Source organism: Portunus trituberculatus, chromosome 29 (genome assembly GCF_017591435.1).
Source record: "Portunus trituberculatus isolate SZX2019 chromosome 29, ASM1759143v1, whole genome shotgun sequence".
NCBI lineage: Eukaryota > Metazoa > Arthropoda > Malacostraca > Decapoda > Portunidae > Portunus > Portunus trituberculatus.
Window position 1 is genome coordinate 875,711 of NC_059283.1, and position 24,474 is coordinate 900,184.

General features: G+C 38.1%; 1 protein-coding gene and 1 long non-coding RNA gene across 2 annotated transcripts in view; one reads left to right on the forward strand and one right to left on the reverse strand.

Annotated features, from left to right (window-relative positions):
• Positions 1-545: 545 nt before the first annotated feature.
• The window catches only part of LOC123510444 (zinc transporter ZIP10-like), a 45,716-nt gene continuing 21,787 nt past the window's right edge, over positions 546-24,474 (reverse strand). Inside the window, exons 4-14 of the mRNA XM_045265634.1 lie at positions 16,000-16,087; positions 13,872-13,883; positions 12,208-12,406; positions 11,897-12,072; positions 10,472-10,654; positions 9,984-10,119; positions 7,592-7,821; positions 7,071-7,221; positions 6,813-6,968; positions 6,475-6,662; positions 546-6,159 (exon numbers count right to left, since the gene is read on the reverse strand). Of these exons, the coding sequence (XP_045121569.1) occupies positions 6,004-6,159; positions 6,475-6,662; positions 6,813-6,968; positions 7,071-7,221; positions 7,592-7,821; positions 9,984-10,119; positions 10,472-10,654; positions 11,897-12,072; positions 12,208-12,406; positions 13,872-13,883; positions 16,000-16,087 (1,675 nt within the window). The 3' untranslated portion in view covers positions 546-6,003. The remainder of the gene's footprint in view (positions 6,160-6,474; positions 6,663-6,812; positions 6,969-7,070; positions 7,222-7,591; positions 7,822-9,983; positions 10,120-10,471; positions 10,655-11,896; positions 12,073-12,207; positions 12,407-13,871; positions 13,884-15,999; positions 16,088-24,474) is intronic.
• LOC123510644 overlaps positions 15,488-24,474 on the forward strand; it is a 9,564-nt gene continuing 577 nt past the window's right edge. Inside the window, exon 1 of the long non-coding RNA XR_006676565.1 lies at positions 15,488-15,958. This is a non-coding gene — a long non-coding RNA (uncharacterized LOC123510644). The remainder of the gene's footprint in view (positions 15,959-24,474) is intronic.

Here is a 24,474-nt window from a genome sequence, read left to right on the forward strand (position 1 = left end):
TTACCATCTCATTCTACAGAATAGTTCCACCACTTCACCTGCTACGAGTCTCAACGCTTACAATAACAATAGCTAGCTCTCCATATACTGCTTTGAGTCCTTTTCTATTAAATATGATGCAATTTCACCCATGCAAGATATTCCCTATTTCATCCTATGTAGTATTTTTTTTGTTTCACTTTCACCCATCCGACAGCTTCAGTTTCACCCCATACAATAGTTTTCCCACTTAATCCCATGCATTACATTCCCATCTTATCACATTCTCTCTCTCTCTCTCTCTCTGGGTTTCTTTACTTAAATCTTATGATTGTTCCTGGTAAATTTCAAAGCGACTACATCATTCAAATTCTTCATTGACATACACTCCATCCTTGCATATTGCACTCCACTCTCTCTCCCAGCCACTGCCAGGTGCTGTATACACATATTCAGCATATCCCTATACAATTCTCAGACACCTTTAGGATGTTGTATTCAGCCTTTCTTCCTTGCCAGACTGAACCTAGGGAATTATCAATAAAAATGTGAATCAACATACATAGTAAAAGCCTCATATTTATGTAGAAACAATACTGACATGATTACTGTCATGATACATCAATGAAGGTTTCCTTGATGGTTTGGAAATGGTGTATCACAACTCAGTGCCTAAGACAGTATAAGTACAGACATGTACTACTCAAATATTAACAGTAATTGGACATGATGATATTAGCTTCTCCATGATGAAACTTATAAAGATAGTATTGTGAAGATGAACCCCAACCACTGCTGTTAAAGAAAGTCAAACATGTAACTACAAACTGCCTACAACATGGGACTAAAAACACAGAATGGCCTACCTTTACACTAATAGTTTTGACATCATTTACTTTCCTTTGTCACATACCAGTGCTCAAGACAAACCCTGCTGCTGTAACCTCTTCCAGTCCAGGTAAGTTCTGAGGAGACAGTTTCCAGCCACTATATGCAGGAAATCTAAATGACTTCAAATTAACTGATGTACAGGAGGACCTCTCTGTGTGGCCTAACTGGAAGCCTAAATCACACATGCACACGCACACACACGGGGCTGGAACACTGTCTCTCAGCCCAGTCTGGGGACACACTGGACACACATATTATGAGGAAAACTCTAGCACCGGCCATGGACTGAAATGGTTGGTCTAAAGATTATTCTTTTTGACATTAGAAACCTACATCAGTGTGGGAATCCAAAGGTAAGACCAGCATGTAGTACAGAGAAATTTTGCACTTGCTGTGGCTTCATCAGATGATGTTTCCACGTCAATAAACAATGTTCTTGAGTGGAATTTTCAAACTTACATTCATTAAGGAACACTTCCATAGGGAAAAAATACTCGCAACTACTAGAAAGATATCAGACATGACTCGAACAATGTGAGTCCTACTTGCACATAAACCCTGGTCTTATAAGTACATATGCATGAACAACTACATGTCCGTGAAAAGCACTTATGCATTATGTTAAGCATTGATGTGCAACCTTCACCTACAGTTTCTTACGTCACACCAACTCTGTGCAGTGGTGGAAATGGTAGCTATCCTGGGAAGCCATTAAGCAGCCTCAAAATATGCTTGTATGATGTGTGTTTTACTGTGGATCACAATAAGTTTCGGCACGAGAATCACATCTTAAAGAGGTACAGTATTGCATGGGGGCTCAGGAGATCTAAGCACATGATGGAACATGAGAAATCTCTTATACATATTATGTCAAAATTGAATCTTCAACACTTACTCAAAAGAAAGAAAATTTTGTTATGTATGATACACTTTGCCTTCACAGAAGCACACTGACCCTCACCAGAACACACCAATCATCCACTACATACAAAAACAAGAACCCAGTGGTATCCTCACCCAGCCTCTGGTATTGGTATACTCAACACAAGGAAAATACAGTATCAGTACACACCTTCACAATATAAATGGCTGGTGGTGGTGGTGGTGGTGGTGACCATAAATACCCTGAAGAACTCACTTCATATTCTACAATGAAAACTTTACAGACTTAGGAAAAGTTTTGCTATTTTGATGTGCATTAAAAAAAAAAACTGTTTGTGTGTGTGTGTGTGTGTGTGTGTGTGTGTGTGTGTGTGTGTGTGTGTGTGTGTGTGTGTGTGTGTGTGTGTGTGTGTGTGTGTGTGTGTGTGTGTGTGTGTGCGAAATCACTCGGTGCAAACAAACTCAATCTTCAATACTACAAACATGTCTACAATGTGTTAGTGATCCTGGGTGGCGGAAGCAGACGAGAATCATGGAAATGAGATCAACAAAATGTGAACTTATATTCTATCAGCCAAATAAACAGTGTGACTTCACAGTTTTGCATGCCTGTCTTGATGCAAATAGATTATTGATACATTTCTGATATTTTGTGCTTCTCCTTTCCTGTAAACAAAATATATTTATAATTTTTAATCCTGCAATGTGTATATGTCTTATAATATATTTTTCCTATTATCATAAATATGTATTTTATTCATTTAGAGCTTAATCTATACACACCTTAAGTTTTCAGGTGTAGTATTGCTATTTCAAGTCCTATTTTTTTTATCCTTAACACATAAATGTTATACAAAATAAAGTTCAGTATCTTAAGATTTCCAATGTGGTATTAAATTAGTAGTTATTCATTCCAACCTTAATAGAAAAATACAAAGAAAAATCAATCTAGACTCTGCTTTGGAATTACATAGATACGCATTGTTTTAATCTTAAGACAATGATACAAACTAAAGCCACATAACCTAAATGTCTAATGTCTATGTAACTAATATTTCAGCCTTAACACAAATTCAACATGAAGTTAGCACCCATGTAGTGAACAGTTCCACAGGCAAGCCAGCGCACCACACCACGCCCTGCCAGTGACCGCCAGCCTGTATCCACACATTCCTTCTATCTATTGAGCAGAGTAGCAAGCATCTACGAACGAATCTTGGTTCATCATCGTCTTATCATTATCACTTGTCATCATCATCATTGTAATTTTCCTAAGAATCCCCATTTTCTGTAAGCACTCCTGGGGTTGACTGTCAAGACACATGTGATCAGTTGAAGGCATTAAAACTTTGTGAAATTAATCAGACAATGTAAAGTGTAGATGGAAAATAAACTGAGATAGTATGAAGTCACAAACCAAATAATTAAATACATAAAATAGTAATTAACATTGAATAAATAAGTGAATAAATAAGTACAAAAAGATGAAATAATGAGAAATCAGAAATACCACATGCAAAAAATGAAAAAAAAAATTACTTAAGTACTAACACAACAAGACTTGGTTGGCCTCCTAACATCAGATTCCTGAACGACCTGCAGGCTGGTGCCATCACTACCAGCACTGTAGTAGTGACTGGCAATGATACACAGTGATGCCTGGCTGAGAGAGACCACTGGCCCCAAGGCTGGAGTTTGAAATGCCATACAACTCTAGTCAGTCACAGGACCCACCACGTCTCTCTTGATGCTAAACACAAGCTGCCTGGTTCTCACACACATCATCATAGTTACTCAAACAAAAAAAATACATAAATAAATAAAAATAAATAAATAAATACATAAATATAGTAGGCAGACTCCATGTTGCTGATGAACATCACTCATCTCCCTCCTCCTAACTTGAAAGCCATCACCTACGACACCATGACCGGTGGCACACGTCACTATCCTCCTCTATGTCCTTTACACATGTAATAAGCATCACACATGGTGCTCTGTACATTACAAATGAAGATCACTATCAAAATCAAATGAAGCCTTTGCCTACAGCTCCCACTACATCATAGGTTTGTGATGTGGGTGACAAGGAATGCTTTGATGCCTCCTCTTCAGCCATGGTGGCAGCAACTCCTGGCCTGGGCATGAATGAACCCATAACATGGCAGAAGCCCTATATTCTTGTCACCCGTGACAGACCAAGGATGACCAAAGAACACTAGAGATCTATATATCTTGATCACTTATCAGTGCACCTTTGGGGAAAGGACTTGTGATGATATTTCTGACATAGGTAAATGTAGGTAGCATTATGAGATTATAGTACTTATGGGATGGAAGCAAATGAAATAGCTTATTCTAACTCATCAAAAACTTGAAATAACAAAAAAAAGCATATCAAAATTCTATCTATCTGTAGAGAAGAAAATAAATATACGAGAAAAAAACATTAAATGCCATTTCCTTTTCATCATGAAATAAAGATGCCTTTCCTGTATCAAGAATCTGAATACATGTAACAGATAAATCATAGAAAAGAGAGAGATTATATAATCTCATCTTAAATCAAACAAAGGGTCACAACTAATATAAACATTAAATACTCATTTAAATACATAAAATTTGTTCACTGAATAGACATAATTATTATCTTCTTCAAACTAAACCTTTCTAATTGTTATTTTGCCGGACAATGATTCTGCCAGAAATGTCACCTGCAAAGACTGTGGTAATAGTGATGCCAGGTTACTCAATTATGTGCTAGAACATCTTAGACTTTTACTGAGTCTATTCATGCTTTCTTTCCCCTTCCCTACAATCAAGTGATATCATTATCTTAAATCATATGAAGGTTTAACTTTTTAAAATCCTCAATTCAAAATACATCTTTATGGGTGTTACTTATTCCATCTGATCAAATCATGAAGTGGATGTATATATTCTATAATGTGAGTGTGTGTATGGAGACATTAAGAACTTAACAGTACCTCTCTCTAGATCTTTTGTCCAGGAGCATTTGTTCATCATCGCATCCTATTACACAACAAAATGGCGTCATGAAAGACTAATACAAGAACAGAAGGTCTTTCCAAGCACGAGTAACCTGAATGAAGGGTGACGGCTGCGGCACATGAGCCACATCAAACTGGTCCTCGAGTTATTCACCTCAACACCAAAATCAATATAAAAGTAAAGAATAACATTAAATTCTAGACTATAAATGTCTCTGCCAATCGCAGCTACAGTAAATGAAAGGAAGGAGAATGAAGGGAAGGATTCTGTGAGGATGAGAACCAAATGTCACAGGTCCTAAAATACTGTGGGTGCAAAACAATCACAAATCCCTCCTCTCCATGACAACAGGCAGATATCACCACATTCCTGAGCCCTGGCCACTCTGCATGCTCAAAGGTTTAATCAGAACTTACTAACCAAGTAGTACACTATAGGAACTTATCATAAACATTTTGAACACGTGTGAGATGTCACCCCCTGTCTCTGGTTCCTCTGGTTCTGTTTCAGGACTCAGTGGTAGACAGCGCAACCAATGTGTGTGTGTGTGTGTGTGTGTGTGTGTGTGTGTGTGTGTGTGTGTGTGTGTGTGTGTGTGTGTGTGTGTGTGTGTGTGTAAATACAATGTGGGTTAGTGGGTGGATGTTTGTGTCAATTTTTCCTTCATAAACATATTTGTATGTTTGAAAAATATTTACCATTAGTTTATCACACCACTACTCATCACATTTGCATCACCATTTTTTTGTAATTTCAAATTTTTTAGAAAACAATTCCCATAAAATATATAGTCTTTGCATGCACATCCGGCACTGCTAACTTCCCTGTCTCTGAAACTCCAGCGTGTGTAGATCAAACACGTCACAACCTGTTTATATAAAGGAAGTCAAAACCAAGACCTCTGTCAAATAAAAACAACTAAAATAATCTTTCTTCACTTTTTTTTATCCTTCTTCAAATCATGCAAAAATAGCTCAACCACACCCTCCCCATGAGACACACATGTAAAAGGAGACTCCTCATATAACAATCTCAACTCCTCAATTCTTCATTTTCTTCCAGCAAATTTCACACCCACTACACAATCAATGCCTTGAAAACTTACTCCACCAGACAAGACATGATCCACCAAAGACAACATAAAAGAAAATGGTCCCAAGTGAGGAGCGTCCACCTGAAGTATTGTATGTGCTGGCAACTTTCCTAGTTTTGTGGTCAGAGTTTTCATCCATAGACATCTCAGAAGGAGCCATTGATGAGGTTCTCAATGTCATGTTCGTAGATAGCGATGAAGAGCATGATGACAGCGCCGGTGAACATGCCCATGCCCTGGCAAAACATCTGCGTTGCTACACCCCCCGAGTTTCCACCTCGGTTCACTGACAGTTCAGACAGCTGTAATGGCAAAGGTGATTGTGAATAAAGAATAAATATTACTGAAGAATGTTACAGGAAGTCATGTGTTCATAAACTGCCGGTCTTCATACACTTTTCCTAATTAAAGTGGTGTGGATATTAAAAACATACACGAACATCCAGATAAGAAAGCAATGATTTTTATTACATATGAGAAGGATGCTGCTGAAACGAGGTAAGAGTAAGAGGAACAAATGATGGGCGAGCAGTATGCACAAGCTAACAGGAAGCATAAGACTGGTGCAGGAGGACAAGTTGTATGCAATGTAAACAAGACTCATCAACAATACTCACTAGGTCCACAAGAGCCAAGTAGATGAAGACTCCAGCTGTGAAGGAGTATATCCAAGGGGAGGCTGTGGGGATGGAGCCGAGCAGCACTCCCATCACCACCCCAAGCAAGCTGAACACCCACAGCATCAGCATCATCTTCAGTGCCTGAGCCAAACCCATGCCCATCTCAAACAGCAGAGCAAAGTCTCCTGCAAGTAACACTCAGCTGGTTACCACTGAGAAGGCTAGCAGAGCAACACTCAACACATGAAAACATCACCATTTGGTATTGAAACATATTACAAACTTCAGTCAATGCAGCTAAAATATATTACATCAGTAAGTAAATACTGTCTTACCAATTTTGTGTGGCAGTTCATGACACAAGACAGCAATGGAGGTGGCTACTCCCCCTGTGATGCTGGTACCAAAGGCAGCCCCAATGGCCATGCCATCCAGGAAAGTGTGCAGGGCATCCCCAACCAGGATCATGGCTTTCAGGGAGTCCTTGCGACCTGTGCACAAGAAGACCATTAGTGATCACCACTGAAGGAGGATATGGTTAAGAATCTTGTGTATGGATAACAGTGAGAGAGTGAGTGGTGATGTGGCCTCACCTGTGACATGGGAGTGGCCGTGGTGGGAGTGGCCGTGGTGCCCCACATGGTACTCCTGCAGCACCATGTTGAAGCTGCTGCTGTTCTGACGGATCACCTTGGGCCGCACCGAGGCAGACGGAGTGTCCAGGATCAGTGAGAGTTCTCCACCCTGAGGAACACACAGGAAAATAATGCTAATGATGAGAAATGCTACAAAGGGACTCATTCAGTGATCAACAAAGTTAGTGAACTCAGAGAATAGAGTGCTAGAAGTCACAAAGGTAAAGTAATGTTAAATCTGTGAGACAAATAAGTGATCAAATAACTCTAAAGCAATGACATGAAAATATGATATAGCAGTTACAAAGAGAGATGATTTTGGATTTGCATGATAAAAACACAAGTTAAAAATAATACAGGCTAATCATAACTGAACCACAAGCAAGAGTAACACAACACTCATGCCTAATAAAAGCAACATAAACAAGAACTATAACACAAATCAAGTCAATCCTAATCCCAAACACCAAGACAAGTACCATTTCCTTCTCTGCCGGGGTAGTGACCAGCCTCTCCCTCTCGGTAGCATGGGAGGCAAGTTTCTTCTCAGCAGGCTTTTCCATTCCAATTGTCACCTCTGTCTCCTCGTGTGGTGAGGCCGTGGCATCCTCCCCCAGGCGCCCTCTCTCCAAGCCATTCCCAGTGTTCCCATTGGCATCACTGCTAGGGCTGGAGCTGCAACCCTCAAAGCAGTTCTGTGTGTCCATAGCTGTAAAGATATTGGTCTTCTTAATGCCCTGACAGAGGTGAGAGAAGAGTATCAACTAACAGCCCTTAAACATGGGATAAGTTAAAGAGTAACATCTGGCACCAGCTTGTTTTGATATTAGGTATATTGAACATTGTGTGAGATCATTTGACAGTTCAGTGGTAATGAGATCACCTTTATATCACCTCTGACAATGATGTGAAATGAATTCTATCAAGACAGTGAACAGCAAATATAGTAAATGGCAAGATTAAATGTGGACTCCAGGGCAAGGCAAGAAATGAGTCACTAAAAGCAATGTGAGTAGAAAAGCAGAAATTCTCATGAGCCGACATAACACACAGTCACCCAACAATCCCACAAGAACAAAATCCAACAAGTAAATGTTTCACAAGTGTTCAAGTGACTCATGCTGCTTCTTCAGTACATAAAATATTAATTGTTAAATGGACACAACTTGTACACTAAATGAGATCATTTAGACATTTACAACATGTGTGGCTGGTGAGGATTTGTTGACTCCCCCTCATAGATCAGCAAAGATGAATGTGTGTGTGTGTGTGTGTGTGTGTGTGTGTGTGTGTGTGTGTGTGTGTGTGTGTGTGTGTGTGTGTGTGTGTGTGTGTGTGTGTGTGTGTGTAGAGAGAGAGAGAGAGAGAGAGAGATGTGTGTGTGTGTGTGTGTGTGTGTATATATATAGAGAGAGATATATATATATATATATATATATATATATATATATATATATATATATATATGTATATATATATATATATATATATATATATATATATATATATATATATATATATATATATATATATATATATATATATATATATATATATATATATATATATATATATATATATATATATATATATATATATATATATATATATATATATATATATATATATATATATATATATATATATATATATATATATATATATATATATATATATATATATATATATATATATATATATATATATATATATATATATATATATATATATATATATATATATATATATATATATATATATATATATATATATATATATATATATATATATATATATATATATATATATATATATATATATATATATATATATATATATATATATATATATATATATATATATATATATATATATATATATATATATATATATATATATATATATATATATATATATATATATATATATATATATATATATATATATATAATATATATATATATATATATATATATATATATATATATATATATATATATATATATATATATATATATATATATATATATATATAGAGAGAGAGAGAGAGAGAGAGAGAGAGAGAGAGAGAGAGAGAGAGAGAGAGAGAGAGAGAGAGAGAGAGAGAGAGAGAGAGAGAGAGAGAGAGAGAGAGATATATAGATATATATATATATATATATATATATATGTGTGTGTGTGTGTGTGTGTGTGTGTGTGTGTGTGTGTGTGTGTGTGTGTGTGTGTGTGTGTGTGTGTGTGTGTGTGTGTGTGTGTGTGTGTGTGTGTGTGTGTGTGTGTGTGTGTTGGGGCACCCTGTCTTGGCTGCTCTCTTTTCTGGCACTGCTGACGTGTATGTGGATAAATAATGAGATGAGAGTTAATGTTGAAGATTTAGTTGCGTTCAAAAGGCTTGAATAATATAAGAACCTTCATTGCCACTTACATATCTACAGTTTTTAAAAAGAATCATCCAAATTTTGATACAATTCTTACTTACATTTCTAACTTATTCCAAAAGCTTACCCAAAGTGCAGTCATAATGTTGTGGTGGAGACTATATGAAAAATATGGAGACCAAGGGTTATAATTTAAGACTTGTTGCTTCAGTTTATGGGTTGGCATTGAGGAGCTTAGTGATGGGAGTTTCTCAAGTGTTGCAATGAGCCAGGCAGGAGGAATATACAAAGACACGGCTCAGGCTGAGGAGAGGCAGCCAGCGTGCGTGCGTGTGGGTGACACTACATACATGGCGTGTGTGTACAATGCATGTAGAAGCAAGCACGTACACACAAGCACACACGCACACGCAGAGGGGCACAACAGCAAGCAGTTAGCTCTCTTGGAACTACTGGATGATCACATTTAAGTGAAATAATTTGCTATACTCACTTAGAACACTCTCTGCATATATGAAAGAATTATGCTTGGAATGTTTGGAGAGTTTCTCACCTATCCTGTCTATGCTCTGACTCCCAGTATCCTCGATGGTGGTGGTGGTGCCTACTGTCTCTTTGTCTATCTCCTCCTGCAGAGAGAAAAGCAGTAAGACAAGTGAAAACATGAGGTTAAAAGTAGAAGCTGGCAGTTACTAATACACTGGCAGCAAAGAATGGAAGAACAAAGACATTAACAAGAGAGATAACATTACAATAAGAACATGATAAACTGCCATACTCGCTTCTATTGCATTCAGTCTTTTCTTAATTCTAAATCTTCTTATATGTTCTCCCCTTACTAAACTCATTAACTGATACCAAAAAATGCACAACACTGGATTGAGTACAGCATGTTACTCTACTAATGACCAAAACTGTACAAAAGCAAGAAGCAACAAGTGCCTATTAAGACATTTTGTGCCACAACCACTGCATCCCAACCTTGCTCCGGGTCAGCTCCCCAGCAAGCTCATGACTGTGGCTGTGGCTGTGCTCGTGGCCGCAGAACATGTTGTGGAAACGCTCCAGGAAGAGGAACATGATGATTCCCCCGAGCGCCGTGAAGCCGTACAGGGAGTGAAGCACGTGGGCATTGCTTCCCTCCGGCACCTTCATGGAAATAGCCTGGAAGAGTGAAATAGAGTGAGTAACTGTGCAGGAATATAAACACAGTATTATGAACAAAAGACGTAGTGGTTTGATGTATCCTGTTTACCTTGATGGAAATAGCCTGGAAGAATGAAAGAGCGAGTTACTGTGCTTATCGTTGAAGTGTTAGGTTGTCATGTGAGTGTAGTGTAGACAGGCAGTGTGGGAGCAATGTAAAAGTAGAATGACAGAGCAAGGACAATATGTGAGTTACTGTGCTTATTGTAGAGATGTTAGGCTGTCATGTGAGTGTAGTGTTGACAGGCAGTGTGGGAGCAACGTAAGAGTAGAATGAGAGAGGAAGGACAATGGGTGAAGAATTACTATTTACAGGTGGTATATAACATGTAGTGTATTCAGGAAGTGCAGTGACAACAAATCATAGATGAAATAAATAAAAAAAAAAAAGAAAAAAAAAAAAAGGATAAAAGTAATGATATAGTTCAGACATCTATAAAAAAAAATATATAACCAAATTTCAATTGAAAAATTGCTTACATGAAACACAACCACAACTAAACATTTCTACTCAATACATACACAAACAAAACTTAAACAAAAACACACAAATGGATAAACATAGAAAACAAAATAAAAGACAAAAAAAAAAAAAAATGCATCACCCTCTTCATAATTCACGTAAGAAGGGAGATGCACAAAGGATTAAACAGCCTAAACAAACACACATCAATAGATAACAGATACTGTAAAGTAAAAATCATATTAATCTGTCAATAAAACTATCCAAGTACCCTTAAAAACCCATCTAACTGAAACAAGTCTTTTAAAAATATATGTTATGTGGCCACTGTTTTTCAAAGTCCACAGAGATGACAAACTTTTTTTGTAAGAGTTTTTATGCTAAATTAGAGATCATGTTAATCTGTCAATAGAACCATCAAACTGCCCTTAAAAACCTGTGTTTGAAAATATATGTTATGTGGCCACTATTTTTCAAAGTCCACAGCGATGATAAAACAAGACAAGAGGGAAAAGATTGACCAAGGGTAACAAAGGCCTACTCAGTCACCAGTCCCCTTACAGTGCCATCTATTATCTATTTATCTTTATCTATTTATCTTCAGTCAACTCACATGAGGAAGGAAGTGCACAAGGGCATCCCCAGCCAGCATCCCCACCCACTCAGATACCAGTCCCCTTACAGTGCCATCTATTATCTATTAATCTTCTTTATCTATTTATCCCCAGTCAACTCACATGAGGAAGGAGATGTACAAGGGCGTCCCCAGCCAGCGTCCCCACAGCCAGGGCGATGAGGAAGCGGCTGACCTGCTCGTAGTGTTGGCCTCGCTTCAGTGCTGGGATGAGCATGATGCAGCCCAGTCCCATCAGACCCACCACCACCATGCTCGTCACTGCTCCAACCCAACTCTCTACACAGGAAAGAGTGGGAGAAACATATGAGAAGGTTTTGAAATGGGAAAGACTTGAGACTGGTAACTTTGAAACTGTTATTTGTATGTATTGGGAACATACACACACATATACACTCTCTCTCTCTCTCTTACCGGTGGTAAAGTCTCGGCGTCGGTGGTGTGAGTGGGAGTGGCCATGTGACTGGCCATGGTCATCTTGGGTCCCTTCCTCAGTAGGGCATAGGTCAAGGTAGGCTACAAGGGCAGGGCACAGGTTGATGAAGCCCCTGGCAGTCACGGCATTTGAAAATGAAGCTCCTCCATGCCCCAGCAACTCCTGAAGCTGCTCACACTGTTTGGGGAGAGAGTGAGTGTTGAATGTTTGGCTTCCACGTCTCTGAAAGTAAAAGCGTCAGCGAAAAGGAAGAGTGAATTTGTATTAGTGTTTGATTTCCGTCTCTCAAAAGGAGGATTAAATGAAAGTAAAAGTTATTAATGTCCTCAGTCAAAACAAGAAGTGGTTTATGAAGAAAATGCAGAAGAGATGATCAATGTCCTGAGCCAAAACAAGAAGTGGATTATGAAGAAAATAGAGAAGAAATGATTAATGTCTTGAACCAAAACAAGTAGTAGTTTATGAGGAAAATACAAGAAGAGATGAGGAGTATGACAGAATGATAACATGAAGAACCAGAGTGAAAATAAGATGCAAAGACACTGTAGATAGTCAAAGAACCATGAAGACTTGTGGAGAAGGATCAATGAAGGAGAGATAAGAGGGATAAGTATGGAGATGAAATAAGAGTAGAGAGATGAGGCGAGGGTGAAAGACCAACAATAAGATGCAACTAAAAAAAAAAGATGCAAAAGACTCTGTAATAAAAAAACAAAACAAAAACATGAAGACTCGAGAACAGAAATTAATGATGGATGGACAAGAGAGATGAGTATGGAGATGAGATGAGGGTGGAGACATGAGACGAGGGAGATCAACAATAAGATACAAGTAAAAATGAAATACAAAGATACTGTAATAAAAAAAAAAAAAAACATGAAGACTTGAGAACAGAGATTAATGAAGGATGGACAAGAGAGATGAGTATGGAGATGACGTGAGGGTGGAGAGATGAGGTGAGGGTGAAAGACCAACATTAAGGAGGAGAAATAAAGTATAAAAAAATAAATAAATAAATAAATAAAAATAGAAAATGAATGAATAGATGAGACTGTGTGTGAGAAGGGGAATGAAAAGTGGAGATAAGAAAGCATGGTCCCATTCAAGATGCAGTCTAATTGAAGGCAGCAACTAATAAGACATAAATGAACATAGTACAAACTTATCATTGAATCTAAGGGAAGGCACACACAATAATCAAAGCACTCAAAACATGTAATCTTCCTTATAAATAGCACACTAGATAATTAATACAAAAATAGAGGCAAAAGGAAGCTGCTACGGGATAAAACTAAAAATTAAATATAAATAAATAAAAATATTCAGAAATGCTTTCAATAATAATACTAAATAATACAAAAATAAGGGAAAAAACAAGATCATTTAATAGTTGGAAATAAATAAAGGGAAATACTACTGGATAAAAGAAAAGATAAATAAATAAAACGAATAATAGCATATAGATGAGATTCAAAAATGCTTTAAAAGTAATACTAATAACTGGTACAAAAATAGAGGTAATAACAAAATAATTCAATAGTTAGAAATAAATAAAAGGAGTTGCTACTGAATAGAAAAAAAATAAATAAAACTAGCAAAATAAAACAAATACGAGATTCGAAAATGCATTAAAAAACTCTACCTCACAAAAGTCCTGCAGCATGGCAAGGAAGATGAAAGTTATGTACTGGGTGTGCTCTGACTCAATGAATTTCGAGCAAAGTTGGGTTGCAAGTGACCACCAACAGTTTAATATTCAAGTCAATGTACCCTGAAGAATATTACTGACGATGTTAAGACTCTCCACTTATTTCCCCCGTGTTAACATGTGATTATTTCTGATGCAGCGTCTGTTAACTCCTAATTTTACTCTTCCACTATTACATCAATTTCCTGGATAAATTTCTAAACTGAAGGAGAAAGTACATGCATATATTCAGTGTTGGTTTATATTTCTAGCTATCGCACGTATTCTGTAACACTTCCGCGCCTCACAGCACCTTCACTATTTCAAAGGGGTCTAGTTGAAGTGACAAGGGTTTTTAAGGATGTTTCTGTGATTCTAGTGACATGTTAACCAATTTTCTGTATTATCAACAAGAAAAATACTCTTTAGAATTCGGCTAATGGTCTCTGTGGTCTATTTTCAAAGGGCTCTAGTTGAAATGACAAGCGTTTTTAAGGATGTTTCTGTGATTCTAGTGACATCTTAACAAGTTTTCTACACTATTAAAAAGAAAAATACTCTTTAGAAATCGGCTAATCGTCTCAATGGTCTTTGAAAATGGTCACGGTGAGAGAGGGAAGCGTTTCTGAGTACTGGCGAATTTCTCACTCGTGCATTGATAAGCAAACATCTTCCCTACAGATATTCACACTGACAAGAAAACCACATTAAAATAACGGGATGCACTTGACAATCAGTGATGTATCAGTGACATTTATATAAACCGGCTTGACATTTCCTCGGCTGCTGTGTGGCTACTGACTGACTTATACCATTACCAGAATGCGAGAGGCAGAACAGAGAGGAGGAGAGGAGGCTGTGGGAGAGGGTGGGGGAAGTGCCGGCCTCAATATAAAGCATGTGGCAAACAGGAACAAGTAATACAAGATTGATAAAAAGAAAAAGGGAGAGAAAAAAAAGGGGAAAATAGTATTCACGCTCTTCACTCCAATGCAACACGATAATGATACAGTTTAAATGATAATGGAAAGCAAGGCGGACATAACCTTGCATGTTTCCCCTACAAATCTGCTATTCCCCCTTTTCACCACCCTTGACCCTTCCCTAATTACATAAATTTTGGGCACGTTAAGTAAAAATAATTAGATACTGGAAGCCTGACAATTATATAAGTTATTTAACCTCTTCAGCATTTTTATCATGAATATTTGGTGTGATTAGACGATTTTATTGACATTAGGAAGGATCTATGCAGGGGAGAAGATTAAATAATAACCATGGTCTTCACTATTTTAATCTCCACATAAGTTTCAGAAACTATATCAAATCACCAAATAGTAACCAGGATAAATATGAAAACGCGTCCTAATACTGAAGAAGTTAAAACACACAGGTGCTCTCTCTCTCTCTCTCTCTCTCTCTCTCTCTCTCTGGGTGGTTGTGCAGGAGGGATGGAAACAAACCCCCATGAGCGGCGAACTAGAATTAATACAACGGCCTTCACACAAAGGTCAACACTGCGCCATCCACTCTCACTTTCATTTACGACAGGTGAGGTATACTGTGTCTTCATGTACCCGGCCAGTGCTACCATTACCAAACACAATAACTTCTAACTATACAACAAAATTAACAACAATAATGATGCAACTGGTAAATTCAACGTATTTTTATTCCCTGTTACGTATTTCCTCTCAGTTCTCCCATCTCCTTCCATTAATTTTAAAATCTAGTAACATTTTATATCTCCTCTAACTTTACATTCGCTTCCCTGGAATCCTCGCTTCACTTCCCCACATCAGTTACACCACAGCATCATTTATATATGTACTTCCTTCTGCCTCCTTGCCTCCTTCCTTCCTCAATCAGGGCAAAAATCCGTGCTGGCAACTGTCTCGGAGGGAGGGAGGAGAGAGGGACGTGGTGGATGAGAAGGAGGAGGGAGGGAGGTATATATGCTGGATAGCTTTCTACTACACCATCGACAGTCTTCTTCTCCCAGTGACTTCATGAGGGTGCGTTTCGTTACTCTTATACAACTCGTGTGTAAATCTATCCCTTATTTGCCTTTAGATAATCGTACCAAGGCAGCCGAGTGTTCTGTCACGAGAAATATGAAGCGGCTAGGCAACACGGCGGATGTGACGTGAATGCGAGTGTCTTGAGTGTACCTGTGTCCCGGAGTGGATCAGTTCGTACACAGGTAGCGGTATCCAAACCTTCTCCCAACCTTGGAATGAGATCCAGTTCTACCCTAATACGATTCCAGTGCGCGCTTAACTTGTTCATCGGTTTTTCCACGCGCGTGTGTGTGTGTGTGTGTGTGTGTGTGTATGTGTGAGGCGAACCTGTTACTGCTTGAAAGTCAGCCATGGAAAACAATGCGCATCACTGTGTCCAATAAACAACGGTGAGAGAAATAAAGCGATGAGAGAGAGAGAGAGAGAGAGAGAGAGAGAGAGAGAGAGAGAGAGAGAGAGAGAGAGAGAGAGAGAGAGAGAGAGAGAGAGAGAGAGAATGCAGTATTTCTCAAGAGTTTTGTGGGGTGTGGAAAAGAACGAGATTATTATAAGGAAAATGTTTATCTTGTTTTTATCCCTCAATGTATACGGAATTAAGTGGTGGTGGTGGTGGTGGTGGTGGTGGTGGTGGTTAAATGGAACAGTCTCAGAATACATAGCAATGAAAACAAAAGCGATAGATTTCAACATAGATGTGCAATATTTCTCTCCCTCTCCCTCTCTCTCTCTCTCTCTCTCTGTGTGTGTGTGTGTGTGTGTGTGTGTGTGTGTGTGTGTGTGTGTGTGTGTGTGTGTGTGTGTGTGTGTGTGTGTGTGTGTTTCCGTTCATGGTTCATTTCAAAATTTCCGCTTGCCAGAATCAGCTGATCTCTGAAAACAAATGTAGTCTTTCAAGGTCACGATTTCGAAAGGTCACGCACACACACACACACACACACACACACACACACACACACACACACACACACACACACACACACACACACACACACACACACACACACACACCATTCTTAGTGCGGTTAAGGAAGTACAATAAATCATAAAGGCACATTCTCTCTCTCTCTCTCTCTCTCTCTCTCTCTCTCTCTCTCTCTCTCTCTCTCTCTCTCGCTATTTTTACACACAAACTAGGAAATAGTGTAATTTCTTTTGGCAAACGTATTTATAAAGCACAGGTGTGTGTGTGTGTGTGTGTGTGTGTGTGTGTGTGTGTGTGTGTGTGTGTGTGTGTGTGTGTGTGTGTGTGAACGTGTCAATGTACAGATTGTGTGAGTGTAAATTGTCAATGACACACACACACACACACACACACACACACACACACACACACACACACACACACACACACAATAATAACAATAATAATGAGGCATGCATCATCAGAGGAAATCCTGTGTGTGTGTAATTCACTGTTTTTTCACTGTTTGATCTGCTGCAGTCTCTGACGAGACAGCCAAACGTTACCCTACGGAACGAGCTCAGAGCTCACTGTTCCCGATCTTCGGTTAGGCCTGAGACCAGGCACACACCACACACCGGGACAACAAGGTCACAACTCCTCGATTTACATCCCGTACCTACTCACTGCTAGGTGAACAGGGGCTACACGTGAAAGGAGACACACCCAAATATCTCCACCCGGCCGGGGAATCGAACCCCGGTCATCTGGCTTGTGAAGCCAGCGCTCTAACCACTGAGCTACAGGGCCGTGTGTGTGTGTGTGTGTGTGTGTGTGTGTGTGTGTGTGTGTGTGTGTGTGTGTGTGTGTGTTGAAACAATGTACAAAAACCTCAACAAAGGTAAGGTGACGTGACATTATAACGACAAAACATTACGACCTTAACTTATAACAGGCAACCCCGAAAATATCAATACTTCAGTACTGAGACGCATTTTCCCATGAATTCTGAGTATGATTTCACGATTTTATTTATATTACGAAGGGTCTATGGAGGTCGGCAGATTAATAGCCAGAGTCCTCACCCTTTTATTCCCCACGTGAGTTTCTGAGGCTGCATAGAATCGCCTAATAGTAAACAGAATGAATATGAAAACGTGTCATGGCACTGTAAGGGTTAAACATTAATAAATAAAGTAAAATACGTGGACATCAATGTATCACTTACTATATTCGTGAGTCTTTTTCATATTACTATTTGGTTAAAGATTATATAAGATTACTAAGTTCTAAGGTTACTCAAAATAGTCATACTTTAACACTAATAAAGTAAAACACAAGGACGTCAATGCATCACTTATCATATTCCAGAGCCTTTATTTAATTTTCTATTTGGGTTAAAATTATACGAGATTACTAAGTTCTAAGGTTACTCTTTGAAAGTTAAATAAAAACTCAAATTGCATACGATTTTCAAAACAGACTAATCATATTTCAGTCTTTTTCATATTACTATTTGGGTTAAGATTATACGAGATTACTACGTTCTATGGTTTCTCTTTTGAAATCAGTTAATGTATTGTACTGTACATACCTAATGAATTCATCAGTAAAACAAAACAAAAAAAAATAAATAAATAAAAAAATAAAACTCAAATTCCATACAATATTCAAAACCGACTTATCATATTCCAGAGCCTTTTTCATATTATTTGGGTTAAGATTATACGAGATAGTTCAGGCATTCAGACAAGCTGGAGGGGAAGGTGAAGAGAAACACAGGTGAAAAGATTCACCTCCCTACACCTGCGTTTCCCTTCACCTGCCCCTCCATAATACGACATTACCACGTTCTAAGGTTACTCTTTTGAAATCAGTTAATGTATTTATTGCATCTAATGAATTCCTAGGTTAAATAAAAGCTCTAATTTCATACGATATTCAAAACAGGCATCATATTTCAGAGCCTTTTTCATGTTACTATTTGGATAAAGATTATACGAGATTACTAAGTTCTATGGTTACTCTTTTGAAATGAGTTAGTTGTGTATTTTATCTAATGAATTTCTAAGTAAAATAAAAAGTTTAATTTCATACAATATTCAAATTAGACTTATCATATTCCAGAGCCTTTTCATATTACTATTTGGGTTAAAATTATGGTTACACTTTTGAAATCAGTTAATATACTGTATCTAATGAATTCATCAGTTTAAAAAAAATATCTCCAATTTCATATGATTTTAAAAACAGACTGGCTTAATTTTTTGTTTTATTTGTCCCTTATTCAGAACACTATGAAAAAATCTTAGCAATGTCAAAGGGATACGAAAAATGGTCTCTCTTTCTCTCTCTCTCTTATATTGCAGCTATACGATGAGTTTGAGGAGTGTAAATTTTAATGATCAGGAGAAGCTGTGTGATGTGAATAGTTACAGCTGAGTGAGGAGAGAACTCAAGGATGCGAGATGACAAGGGGACACACACACACACACACATGACTGGCATTACCGAACTGAAATAAACACCGGATTCGCGCATTTTAAGACGTACCATCGAGAGAGAGAGAGAGAGAGAGAGAGAGAGAGAGAGAGAGAGAGAGAGAGAGAGAGTCAACAATACAAACACTAGGGAACTATAAATAAATAAACGAATAAACACACTCGTACGTCTGGCAAGGATGCGTCACACGTCATACAAATTCAAGAGAAACGTGTTCGAGAGAGAGAGAGAGAGAGAGAGAGAGAGAGAGAGAGAGAGAGAGAGAGAGAGAGAGAGTTACTTTCATATTTTAGGGTATGTTCAATAACTTTCTTGTCCTATCATGTCTTTTCCGTGCTCTCTCTCTCTCTCTCTCTCTCTCTCTCTCTCTCTCTCTCTCTCTCTCTCTCTCTGATGGTTTCCTCATTTATCTCCCCTCCCTTTTTTAATTCTTTTTCTTATACTGTCCCATTTCTTTCCTTTCCCTCTCCTTTCTTCCCTTCCCTTCTCTCCCCTCCTTTCTCATACCACTGCAGCATTCCTCCTCCCATTTCTTTCCTTTCCCTATCCTCTCTTCCCTTCCCTTCTCTCCCCTCCTCCCTCATATCACTGTAGCTTCACTCTTCCCTGTCTCGAATCACGCATCTGACCACAAACGCCACGGAATAATGGATGTAAGCATACTCTCTCTTTTTTTTTCTATGTAGGAGCGAGGCCAGCTAAGGGGCAAGAATATATATTTAAAAAGGTCCAATGACTGCTGGTCCTGTAGAATATAAGTAAAGTGTTAACCAAAATTGGGGAGCAAATGTCTTGATACCTCTTATAGAGCAATGAAAGAAAAAAATGTGAGGAATTATGGATAGCATGAAAATATTGTTGGAACATTTTGACAAGTTGGACACAGAAGTAATTTCGTTGATACTGGAGGAATGGAAGAAAAAGTGACGAATTAAAGGATAGAATGAAAATATTGTTGGAACATTTGACAAGTTGGAGGTGAAGGTGAGAAGAGAAGAGACACAGGATAAGTCTATTCCCGGGTAATTTCGTGGATACTGGAATAAGGAAAGAAAAAAGTGAGGCGTTATGGATAGCATGAAAATACTGTTGGAACATTTTGTTAAGTTGGAAGTGAAGGTGAGAAGAGACACAGGACTAATCTATTTCCACTCTATTTCTTGATAGTTTCTTCACTTGTAGCTCCCACAGGAGAGAGAAGCTACACGTCAAACAATATAGGACTGAATAGTACTTATCTATGTCTAACCTCTTCAGTACTGGAACATAATTCTACCATGTGTTTTGGGTGTGATTAGACGATTTTACTAACATTAGGAAGGATCTATGGAGGTCAGAAGATTGATGGCCAAAGACTTCACTATTTCAATCCCCACATAAGTTTCTGAAGCTGTATAAAATCACCAATTATATTTTATTAACCAGAATGAATATGAAAAATGCGTCATAGCTAGTACTGGAATGCGTTAAAATTTGAAACTAATACTTTTCACTTACATATTATAAATCAGCCTTAAAACTGTGGGATATATAAAGTATTACTGTACGTTTATGTAGTAAGACGTCCAAGATTGGGAGCCACTGTCTTGTTTCACACCGTCAGTTTCTTTGTAAACTTAAAATCGAAGCAGAGGTGTGTGTGTGTGTGTGTGTGTGTGTGTGTGTGTGTGTGTGTGTGTGTGTGTGTGTGTTTAGCGCCGTGCAATATAGTTAGTATTTATCCACTGCTACATTTTATGAGTGTAATTATGGCTAAACGTTTAATTTGCCATGTAAAATTGGGTAACGAGCTTAAAAGTTTAGGAATCACTTTTTTTTTATGTCAGAGGGGAAAGCCGGCCAAGGGCAACAAACAATAAAAGAAAAAAAAAAGGTCCATTGAGGTGTCAGCCCCTACAGGCCACGCGCATGTACTTAACCCCTTCAGCACCATGACGCGTTTCCATATTCACTCTGCTTAATATTTGGTAATTTTAAACAGGGTATTAAAATAGTGAAGACTGTGGCCATTAATCTTCAGACCTCCACACACCCTTCCTAATGTCAATAAAATAGTCTAATCGTGCACAAATCTCAAGATAAAAATTGTGCCCCAGTATTGAATGGGTTAATGGAACTTGGCAAGAAAACCCCATTAGACTGTACGAACCAAGGCAGAGTAATACCGAGACAAAATTAAATCAGGGCCAAAATAACCCGTAGACTTAATGAAATACGCGATGTTGCCACCGTAGACTTTTTTTTTACCGCGGGATACAGACTAACGTAAAGGAAAGAAAAGTAAAATATAGTAAAGTCAATTAAAGTAAGGAGACTGGCGACTGACTGGACCTTTACTTTTATATTTCCTTTGTTCCTCTTGGCCAGTTTTTCCCTCTTACATAATAAAAAAAGTTACAAAATAGGAGAAACTCGCCTGGATTCACGAAAAAAAAAAAAAAAACTGTTCCTTGGCGTAAATTTCACTGAATATTCAACTGGAAATGGCATTGTATTTTTCAGCTATCTATATAAATTGAACATACAAACGAACGAACAGACAGAGAAAAACGTGTGAATGAATGTAATCTCAGCTACCTTGGGAAAATCAAATGATACTGATAAAATACGTAATTGTTACTAGTATTTAAGGATTTATTGATGGCCGAGCAGGTTTGAAGAAAGAGATAACTACCACCACCACCACCACCACCACCACCAATAGGAAGTAAAAACAACAGCACAATCATCACGAGCTGTCATCACCATTATCCCTATCAACATTATATCTTGTCTCCACACCACAAACACCACCACTATTGCCACCATCACCAACATCACCTCCACCACTACCACCACTGCTACTACCACCACACCACCACCTCCACCATCACCACCACTTTTACCACCACCATACTCTTCACCACCAAAACAACAACAACAACAACAACAATACAAACACGAACACTGGCAGCAGTTCATTGGTCGGTGAGAAAACAGATGTTCACACACACACACACACACACACACACACACACACACACACACACACACACACACACACACACACACTTGTATCACTCTCTCCCCGTTACTGTTGGCATCACCGTCACAGTGTAAAGACAGAAACAAGGAGAGATAGTGAAGAGAGAGAGAGAGAGAGAGTGAGTGAGAGTGAGAGAGAGAAAAGAGCAAGATATATTTTCACCTGACTCTTAAGCACCTCGCCGCAATCACGGTAACTAGAGCAAGACTTTAACATTCGTAGGGGCCAAAACATATGCTGCTGGTTTTTTTTGTTGTCTTCCTTTGTGTTCCTTCGTGTAAAAAAGAGTGACAGGAAGAAGCCCACTGACTTGCTCGCCTTTTGCCACCCATTCATTTATTTCCTTGTTTCCTTCTTTGTAACTTTTACTTTTTTCTCTCTCTCTCTCTTTAAGTATTATCTCCAACTTTCTCTGTCTGTCTGTGTCTGTGTCTCTGTCTTTCTGTCTCTCTCTCTCCTAGTTTTTGTTTTTTTTCCCTTCAAACCCATATTTTCCCCACTTCCTCCTTCCTCCTTTTCTTTCTTTATTTTTTCCTCCAAAGCTAGAAATCGTATTAACTCCCTTCATTTCCTCTTTCCTAGTATTTTTTTTCTTCAAACCTGCTACTGTATTTTTTTCTATTACCTCCTTTTCTCTCTTTTTTCCTCCAAATCCAGAAATCATATCAACTCCTCTTTATTTCCTTTTAACTCCTCTTCATTTCCTCTTTCCTAGTAGTTCTTTTCCTTCAAACTCAGTCATTTTCTTTTCTACTTCCTCCTTTCTCGTAATTTTTTCCCTCTAAGCCAGGAATCATACCAACTCCTCTTCATTTCCTCATTTCTATTGGTTTATTTTTTTATTTTTTCCCTGCAAATCCACAACTATCAACTCTACATTTCCTCCTTGACTGACTACTTTTTACTCTTCCCTCAATCCAGTTCTCCTTCAGCTTGCTTCTCCCTGTTCCCAATTACGTCTCTTGTTCAGACCTTCCATCACCGACCAGAATAATTGACGTCATTTGTGCTCCCTTTATCTTTCAAATGGTTCTGTTATCCTTCATCCTTAAACCTCTTCAGTACCGTGACACATTTTTACCTGAGATTTGTGCACAATTAGACCATTTTATTGACATTAGGAAGGGTCTATGGAGGTCAGATTAACCCCTGCAGTACTGTGATACATTTTTACCTGAGATTTGTGTACAATTAGACCATTTTATTGACATTAGGAAGGGTCTATGGAGGTCAGAAGATTAACCCCTTCAGTAGTGACACATTTTTATTATGAGTTTAGGGTATGATTAGATGGTTTTATTGACATTAGGAAGGGTCTATGGATGTCAGACGATTAATGGTCAGAGTCTTCACTATTTTAATCCCCCACATAATTTTCTGAAGCTGTAGAAAATCATCAAATAGTAAGCAGAATGAGTATAGAAACAGGTCATGGTACTGAAGGGGTTAATGGCTGGAGTCTTCACTATCTTAATCCCCCACATAAGTTTCTGAAGCTGTAGAAAATGAATATGGAAATGCGTCATGGTACTGGAGGGGGTTAATCCTTCCCTCCATTAGTAAAGAATGAGGTAAAAGTTAAATAAATAATGTAATCTATTCTTCTCTATCATTCAAATGTTCTTCTGTCCTTCCAATCTTGTGTTGTTATTCCTCATCCTTCTTCATCCTTCCCTCCACCAGTAAAGAATGAGGTGAGAGTGAAAGTGCTTAAAGTTCAGGTTCTTTCAAGTAGTTTGTGTGGCGGTTCAACTTTCATTAGACAGAAAAAAAAGTGTAAGTAGACAGAACACTACCTGGTGAATCAAGTTATTTAATTAAGACTGTATTGACTGAGACTGCGATTCTTAAGTAATATATGGTTACTTGTTGATAAAAAAAAAAAAAAAAAAGTGTTGTAAGTGGACAGAACACTAACTGGTGACTCAAGTTATTTAATTAAGACTGTATTGACTGAGGCTGAGAATCTTAAGTGATATATGGCTGCTTGGTTGAAAAAAGAAAGAAAAACGTGTTATAACTGGACTGAATACTAACTGGTGACTGATTGATTTAATTAAGACTATACTGACTAAGACTGAGATTCGTAAGTGATATATGGTTGGTCAG